Here is a 9,166-nt window from a genome sequence, read left to right on the forward strand (position 1 = left end):
CTAAAATAGTCATTGATAAGCTATATCAACTGCCACAAGTCCCATATCTGTAAAAATTTCAGGAGCTCCGCCCCATCTATGCAAAGTCCGATTTTAGATTTCCAATTATCAGGTCTCAGATATAATTTAAACGAAAAATTTCGAGTGGAAAAAATTGAACATGGAAATCTCTTCAATTAATGTCCAGTAACATTTTCACCTAAAATTGAAAATAAGCTTGAAATTTGAGAAAATGTAATTATTCAATTGCAAACTTTCGGCAACTCTTGATTCTATTGTATCATTCACTATGAAGAGATAGCAGATCTCGTGTGTATCCAGCGTTATTGAACTGTCACCAGCTGGCTCAGATCTTTGACTTGAGATGCGCGTTTACACTAGCGTCAGGTGATCAATTTTCATAACGGCAAGGAAAGTTGTGTGAGTGCGCCACACCAGATTTTTACAGAAGCAGTAAGATACAGATATAATAAACATAGAGCATCAGCTGATGAAATGTAAAATGCGTGTGTCCGTGGCTCATAAGACTGTACACACCTATATATGTATGGCTTTGATTGGAACATAATTTGTTTGTGTAGGTCAACAATTAATATTCTTCACCATAAATATTCATAATCTTTATTAATCAACAATACAATTTTTCAGTTGGGTTTATAATATATATGTACAGTAAATATATTTCTTATAATTTACAAATTTCTCAATAATTATTTTTATGCTACTACGAAGTAAATACAGATGGAATGTAAAAAGGATTTTAAAATTCTGTTCTACTAATAATAATAAACACGTAATTGAAAAAATATATCAAATTTTAAAATAAGATTGTCGAATAGGACTTTTTGCTATTGACATTCAAAACTACCGAAACTATAAAAATTCGGATGATAACAAGTAAAAACTAATTTTGAAAATTCCAATTTTAATTTTACACTACTACTATATTTGAACAGAATATTATATTGGGTTCTTATTTCCAATAAGTTAATGGAAATACATGAAAGGAGATTATTTTTTGCATGACCAAAAAAATTCTTATGAATAGCAGAGTGTAACAAAAGCTAATATTAGAGATATTCTTCTAAACTAGACAGAATCTATTTTTAATACATATCACTGAAATATTTACGGGATCCATGGAGAAATCACACCAAACACCTTTTTTACATTTTGACAGGTAAATCTGTATTCTATCTAAATTAAGTGTAGTAAGTTGTGTGCGATGATGAGATTTGCTTTATTCATCAGGTAAGATGGGATTATTGTCCTGGAAAAGGGGAAAAGGCATTAGTTTTCTCCAATTTTCAACGAAATATATATTTATACTTTGAAGAAATATGGGTGAAACCTATCTCAATGGGGACATGGAACGGCCAAGGGAGAACAATTCAATTGCGAGACTCTTTAGCAGGTAGATATAGCATATTTGTGATCATGTGCAATGAAGCGTTCATCCAGCGTTTCCAGTTTTTGCACCCATCCAGTTATATTTAGTGACTATTCCACACTTGGAGCTTTACTCTGGTATTTCCATTTCCGTGATCTGTAGATGTCCATCGACGTTATATTTTCCAACTATTGACAGTCTATACTCTGTCAGTTGCTCTTCATACAACATGGAGTCCTTGCAAAGTTCATCATGTTGCGACAAATATCGAAACCGTGAAGGAATATATAATCTTTTATTGAATCTAATAATTGCGAAGCAAAGGATATGCCCGTCGTGTGGTAAAAAACAAACCCTGATTTACAACCATTAAAAAATACTCAATATTTTCAAAAATTACAAAGGTACCGTATGTATGTCTATTAATATGAATCAACGTGAACAGAGTTGTAATAAAATAATCAGAATCAGTTTCATTTTGCGTTCGATTATGGAGTAGGTATTCAGAATATTTCTCAGGTCACTCTAGAACTATTTCAATTGACCTATTGTGACTAATGATGTTGGTTGACAGTTATCATTTTCCATTCTACCTGCGTTGAAAGAGGGGTATTGTTCTCCCTTGACCGTTCCATGCCCCCATTGAGATGGGTTTACCCAGAAATATTCCCAATTTTTATGTTAAAATCCAAAATTATAAATAGCCATTACTATGGTTCAAAATTATAAACGGAGCCATTATCTATAGATAAAGTTAGAAATCATGCCTGAGTATGCCATTTACCCCTACTACATTGGAGCTAACCTTACATTGCACCCGAGTATAATGTATACTTAATAGTGAGCATTAGAAATTCAAATAGAGCTCACTTTACGAGATTCAAATAATTCTTTATTACTCTTCTCTAAAAAATAAATAAATTCAACTCAATTACAAGGAATTTCTCCACATACCAGCCGTCTGTGTGTAGAGAAGAATGTTGTAATGAGGCTGTTTAAGTACCTGTTTATTCTATTCATTTAATGGTAATTTTTCTCATGAAAAAGAAAACATGAGACAGAGTTGATGTGGTAATATTGGTCAATGAGAATTAGTTTGAAACGTACAAATGATGGGATTTGCTAATCAATAGCAAGGTAGAAAGATAGATTAATTTAAGAATATTTAAGCTTACCCATTCTCTTGCTATTAATAAAATGGTATTCCGTTCAAGTTTTGGTCCAATAAGAGGATTCATTTGAGCCATGTAGCAGCATAACCAGCTGGAAAAAGAGGTTTTATTATATTAATCTTGAAAATTCATAGTTAGATAATATATTCTTCCATAACTTTCAATAATTTTCTCTCTTAATTAAGCACAATTCAATGATATTATTATCACCTTCGATTACTTAAGGATAGTATTTTACTGTAGATAACATGTTTTCTACAACTGCAGTATTAACTTCAAAACAAATAAATTACATATTTTTACCATGGTAGAGGTTATGAACCTTAGGATAGCAGCATAGTGAGGGATGTAGAAGTCGAGATAGATGTACCTCAATGCAATATAGGACAAATACATATCGTGGCATAGGCGAGGGGGTCGGGGTGGTTCAAACCCCTCTAGGCTGAAGCCTATGACACAGACTGTATTTGTGTTACATTGAGGTACCTCTATCTCTACTTCAACCTCCTTACTATGTGATTGCCCTTAGCCATCATGGAACATGGATATTCATGTCTAGAACCAGCAATCAAATATAAGCTGGACAAAAAAATTTCTTAATTTTAGCAAGCAATACAAGCATGCGCATCGACCGTAAAATTGATAGATTATTGGTTTCCTGCCCGAAAATAAGCTATTTTACGATAAGTTTTGAATTAACTAATTGTTTTATAGTAGTTTACAAAAATGTATATTTTTAAAGTTTTTTATGTCACAACGGGTTGAATTTTGAAAGAAAGAGTCTGTCAAATGGGCTATAACTTTGCCACCCTCTATGAATGAACAATAAACTTACATTTAAATAAAATTAGAATGTATCATTCAACTACAACTCAAATTAGGGGAAAAATATTTATTTTGAATATTAAGGTCTATTACAAATTAATCGAATGAAATAATCAAAGTTTCCACAAATACAATTCCTTTATTAAAGTAACAAGAAACAAGCTTCGGATCATAAGCAATCTCTTCACATACCTTCTATTATATTGTTGAATAAGCTCCTGATGAGTTAATAATATAATAATCTAATCAATGATTCAAAATTTTGTAGCTTGTACGAATAAGCCTTATCAATAGAAATGAATTTTATTAAACAAATTAAAATTTATTTTTGGTACGGTAACCATAACCTTTTTGGAGTGACTCACTATAATCATGGAGTTTCCTAATAATACACTTTGAATAAGTTGACTAGTTTTTATGTGAGTGTTTAAATCACATTGTAATGACAATATCATTTCTTAAAAGGAACTATTTCAGTTTAATTGGATAGACAACAATATAATACTTACAATAACCAGCATGTTGCTGCTGTTAACATCAGAACCAACTGCAAAATTCTGTTAAAATAAAAAATAAATTGATAATACAATTCATAAATGAAATAGGCTTACAATCAAATTAATTTTAATACATCGATAACAAACTAAGAAATACTTTTCTACTGATTCACTTCAATAATGATACAAATATAAAATTTAAGCAATGCTTAACTACAGTGCACATGCTATAATGGTAGTGAAAAAAGATGGGAAGACAGCATTGCCGATTCTATGCCTTGCCACAGCCTTCTATAGAGGATAGCTGATACTGGCATTTCTGATGTAATATCAACATCTGTTCATAGGTACAAGGTGCGCCAGAGAAACTTACTTACTTGAAAGGTCAAACAAAACAAAAGTACTTTAGTTATTGTTTCAATATTTTTTATATGAGAGTACAAAATACCAATTTCTTTTCTTGCATTCTTGAAAATGACATCAGATCAATGGCGACCCCCATTGCGCATACACTGATGAAGTCGAATTTTGAAATTTTTATCCACTCGTTGCAGTATATCAATCGGTATGTTTGCAATGGCGTCGCGAATGTTGCTCTTGAGGTGTGCTATGGTCCGTGGTCGATCGACATATACCAGGGATTTCAAATAACCCCATGAAAAAATCGCATGAATTTTGACACTAAAAAAAAAAATGACCGCGTCTTCAGGCAGGTTGTTAATCAGCATATCACATGCATTTTGATGGGCAACAATATCGGGTTTAGACAATTCTTGAACAAGAGCCAATTTAAAGAGATTAAAAGGATGAAATTGAAGGTCTTCATGGAAAATTCGTCGAATAGTGAAGTCAGAAATTGCAATAGCAGCCGCGTGTTCGCGAGCCGAACGCCGGGGAGAACGCACATCTGACTGGCTCACTCTTTCGATATTTTCTGGAGTTCTGATGGTTCGTTGAAGTCCATTTCTGGGATTAGCAACACTTCCACACTCCCGAAATCAGCTAATCCACGACAGAATCAAATTACGGTCAGGAACGAGTCTATGAGGAGGCATTTCAAATCGAGCGTGGAAGACACGTTGCTTTGCAACAAGTGATCGACCATTACAAGAGAAGCTCTCTACTGCAAAGGCCCGCTGTTCTCTAGATCAGATCATGATGGTTATCTACTTGGGAGCGGATAAATTTGAGAAATTCCTCCTCCAGATGCGACCCCTCCTGCCTCCCTATACGACCAATTCACCATATGGGAATTTTTTCAAATAAGTAAGTTTCTCTGGTGCACCTTCTACTTCCTTAAAATAGTTGACTGTTTTATTCGTAAAAAAATATTTTTCTATGTTCTAATGATAAAATTAGGAGATTCAATTTCAAAAGTATTTAGGATAAAACATTTTGAAGCCAGTCTGTAGGAAAATTTTTCCTCAATTAAGCTCTAATAAATTTTATCAAGAATCGACTCACCATCAATAAGTTACTCGTAATTAAAAAGAAGGGGATTTATATTTTCTTTTCAACTTTGATATCTACATTTGGAGCCGAGATATTCTTGTTTAAAGAGATCATTGCAGTTTGAACATTTGGGAGGGGGTGGGTTGTCCTGGAAGCAAGCGATGAAACAGTGGGAACTTCAGACGGTTCCAGGCTATATACTGCAAAAATATAGCTTTTCCCTAATTTGTTGTGTTAAACCCTGTTTTTTCGTCTTCATTGACTAGGCTATAAGGAGATGTCTGCTACGTTTTTCAAAAACGTACCTTCTTAGCTACGGCGTGTTAGTGTGTGAGGCTGCACTTTAGTATATGGGCCGCGGAATCTAGCATTGAGACCTACATAGATCGATAGAGTAAATCAAGACGAGATCAACCATGTATAACATTGTTGTCGATTTCCAAGCTGAAAAAACATGGCGGAAAGTTCAAAATTTTTCTATAAATTTTTATTTTTTATGACTACAATATGTTTCAAACTAGTGCAATCTTATGTAAAATTAGACGAGGAATCCAATGAAACTAATTTCAGATTCGTAACTTCAGTAGTTTTTGAGATATTGCAAAAAATGTGAGAAAAAGTGCAAATTTTTGGTTTAAAAGAGGTGAACCTGTTTTCATGGTGATTGATAGGTATTTTAAACCATTGGATTTAGTAGAATGATAAATTCTAAAGAAAAAAATGTTCAGTCACTTGATAGCTTAAACTCAAAATTGTTCGAGATATTTGGGCAAATAAAAATATTGCAACTCCATTTTTTGCTACCTAGGGAGAACTTAGGTTAAAAAAAGCTTAGATTGGGGAAAGCTTAGGTTAGGAGGAGCTTGGATCAGGGAAATATTAGGTTAGGGGAAGCTTAGGTTAGAAAAAGCTTAGATTAGGGAAAGCTTAGGTTAGGAGAAGCTAGGGTCAGGAAAAGCTTAGGTTAGGGAAATCTTAGTTTAGAAAAAGCTTATATTAGGAAAAAAGCTTAGATTAGGAAAAGCTGAGGTTAGGAAAAGCTCAGGTTGGGAAAAAGCAAAGGTTGGAAAAGCTTAGGTTAGGGGGAGCTGGGTCTGAGAAAAGCTTAGGTCAGGGAAAGCTTGGGTTAGGAAAACTTGCATTGGAAAGAGATCAACTTAGGAAAAGCTTAGGTTAGGAATAAGCTTAGGTTGGGAAAAGCTTAGATTAGGAAAAAGCTAATGTTAGGAAAAGCTTAGGTTAGGGAAAGGTGGGTCTGGGGAAAGCTTGGTTTAGGAGAAGTTTGGATTAGAAAAAGCTCAAGTTAGGAGAAGCTTAGGTTAGGGGAAGCTGGGTCTAAGAAAAGCTTAGGAAAGAGCATAGATAAGTAAAAGCTTAGGTTAAGAAAAAGTTGAGGTTGGGAAAAGCTTTGGTTAGGAGAAGCTTGGGTTAGGTTAGGTTAGGAAAAGCTTAGGTTAGGAAAGCTTAGGTTAGGAAAAGCTTAGATTAGGAAAAATCTAAGGTTAGGAAAAGCTTACGTTAGAAAAAAGCTAAGAATGAGAAAAGCTTAGTTTTGGAAAAACTTAGGTTAGGGGAAGCTACGTTTGAGAAAAAGCTTAGGTTAAGGGAAGCTTAGGTTAGGAAAAGCTTAGATTAGAAAAAATTTAAGGTTAGGAAAAGATTAGGTTAGGAAAAAAGCTAAGATTGGGAAAAGCTTAGGTTAGAAAAGACTTAGGTTAGGGGATGCTACGTTTGAGAAAAGCTTAGGTTAGGGGGAGCTTGGGTTAGGAAAAACTTAGGTTGAGAAAAGCTTAGGTTAGGAGAAGTTTAGCTTGGAAAAAGCTAAAGTTAGGTAAATCTTAGTTTAGGTAATGCTTAGGTTAGGAAAAACTAGGTTTGGGATAAGCTTAGGTTAGGAAAAGCTTGATTTGATTCAATTATTTTTACAATCTTTTAAAGCTTTTGAATTGCATTGGAAGCTGAATAAAATGTGATCCTCAATATCGGTCTGCACTATGCCTATGCAAACATATTGAACTCCTCTAAAGCAAAAATACTACATTTTCTTGCATTTTTCCAAAATATCAATAATCTATAGAGTTTTCTAACCTCAAATCTATTTTAATGAATTTTCTGCAAAAATCCCAATGAGATTTAGCCAATTTAGTAGTCACTAAAAGTAGTAAAAAAAAATTAAATATGAGAATTGAAGAGTATTGAGTGTCCAATGTTTTTATTTTCCCAAATATCTCAAACAATTTTGAGTTTAGGCTATCAAGTGACTGGACATTTTTCCTTTAAAATTTATGATTCTACTAGATCCAATAGTTTAAAATACCTATCAATCATCATGAAAACAAGTTAGGCTAACATTTTTTAAAGCAATATCTTAAAAACTACTGAAGTAACGAACCTGAAATTAGTTTCATTGGATTCCTCGTCAAATTTTACATAAGATTGCACTAGTTTAAAATAAATTGTAGCAATAAAAAATTATTAAAAATAAAAATTGATATAAAAATTTTGAACTTTCTGCTATGTTTTTTCAGCTAATCCTTGGAAATCGACAACAATGTTATACATGGTTAATCTCGTCTTGACCTTCTCTATCGATCTATGTAGGTCTCAATGCTAGATTCCGCGGCACATATATACTAAAGTGCCCCCGTGTGTGATGGTATTTACTTAACATGGCCTACATACCATAATAAGAAATAGCATATTATAAATTACTACTCAATCAAAAAAATTACTTAATTATCAGGATTTATAATAGAAGAAGCTTAGTAATAGCACAGATTGATAATGAATTTTGAATTAGTAAGTCGAAGTATGCTCTTGGTAAAGTTGCTTGATAAATTAAATAATAAGAAAAAAGTAAATCAATTTTCCTATTTTATTTTTTTCATTTGCTTTGATTTGAGCAATCATTTAACGTTTTTTAGATTGTATAAGCCCTATAAATCTTAACACCAGAGGTTTACAATATTAACAGGATGCATATTCATACTTGAGAGTAAAATACCCTTGAACCGACTACTTACCCACGATTTTGGCCTTTAGGTGCAAAGAAGGGACAAATTATTCCTATAAACGCCCAAAAAGCTGTGAATCCAACAAACACAGCAACAGAAGCACCCATTTTTTAAAAATGTATGTAACTTTTTTAGATTACAAAACAAAACCTGCTAACCTAACTGAGCAAATGATCTAACAGCAAACTGGCATAGTAATTTTCCACGCCCACATCAGCTGACCAATGTGTCACATGACAAATGCAGTGTTAAAAACATAATAAAATAATTTTTTTTTAATTTTGAACTAAAAAAAGCTTTAATCTACGTGATGAATTGGAAGTTATTTTTGATCTTTTGGTGGGACAGGGCTATGGTTTATTGAGCTTGTACTATGAATATTTGTACTCAACTTTGTATGAATACATACCCTCTATTCGGTCCTTTCGGAACAAAAGTAGGCAATACAAAACCAACACCTCCCCATAAACCAGTGAAAAATATTACAGCTAAAGCTGAGGCACCCATTTTATTGTAGAATATCTGAAAATATTGTTTCTCCCTCAACCAATTTGGAGCCAGACCAAAAATTTTGGAGCAAACCCTTTTACACATGCGCGAATTTCTCTTCAAACCAATATAATATGAATGTTTTGCAAATGCAAGGATATTATAATAACTTTAATTAATACTTTAACAACAATTATTAATGTTTTTGGATTTGATTATTTCATTCTCATAGCGATGCTCAGACTTGTGAATGCTTTTGCTTATGGAGCTTTTCTTAACGTGTTTTGTCTAAACGCAACAAAAATTGAACGATCGATTCGACATCAT

The 9,166-nt window shown here is 33.1% G+C and overlaps 1 protein-coding gene across 2 annotated transcripts; it reads right to left on the reverse strand.

The window, feature by feature from the left end:
• Positions 1–605: 605 nt before the first annotated feature.
• LOC111044555 (V-type proton ATPase subunit e 2) lies at positions 606–9,074 on the reverse strand. Of its 2 annotated transcripts, none has more exons than XM_022329736.2 (4): positions 8,760–9,074; positions 3,897–3,944; positions 2,566–2,653; positions 606–1,270 (listed from the first exon to the last, which is right to left on the reverse strand). In XM_022329736.2, the coding sequence occupies exons 1-4, from the start codon at positions 8,942–8,944 to the stop codon at positions 1,241–1,243; spliced, it is 351 nt and encodes a 116-aa protein (XP_022185428.2). In that variant the 5' UTR covers positions 8,945–9,074; the 3' UTR covers positions 606–1,240. The 2 variants fall into 2 exon arrangements, with proteins under 2 accessions (XP_022185428.2, XP_022185429.1); XM_022329737.2 differs by having other exon boundaries at positions 8,360–8,779.
• Positions 9,075–9,166: the final 92 nt, after the last annotated feature.

This window comes from Nilaparvata lugens, chromosome 4, assembly GCF_014356525.2.
Source record: "Nilaparvata lugens isolate BPH chromosome 4, ASM1435652v1, whole genome shotgun sequence".
In the NCBI taxonomy this organism is placed as follows: domain Eukaryota; kingdom Metazoa; phylum Arthropoda; class Insecta; order Hemiptera; family Delphacidae; genus Nilaparvata; species Nilaparvata lugens.

Excerpts from the sequence above, each read along its gene's own strand:
- LOC111044555 (XM_022329736.2), bottom strand. The coding sequence starts at position 8,944 with ATGTGTAAAAGGGTTTGCTCCAAAATTTTTGGTCTGGCTCCAAATTGG. Across the intron at positions 3,945-8,759 it reads CCGAAAGGACCGAATAGAGG|AATTTTGCAGTTGGTTCTGA; the intron begins GTATGTATTCAT and ends TTATTTTAACAG. Across the intron at positions 1,271-2,565 it reads TATTAATAGCAAGAGAATGG|GACAATAATCCCATCTTACC; the intron begins GTAAGCTTAAAT and ends CCCCTTTTCCAG.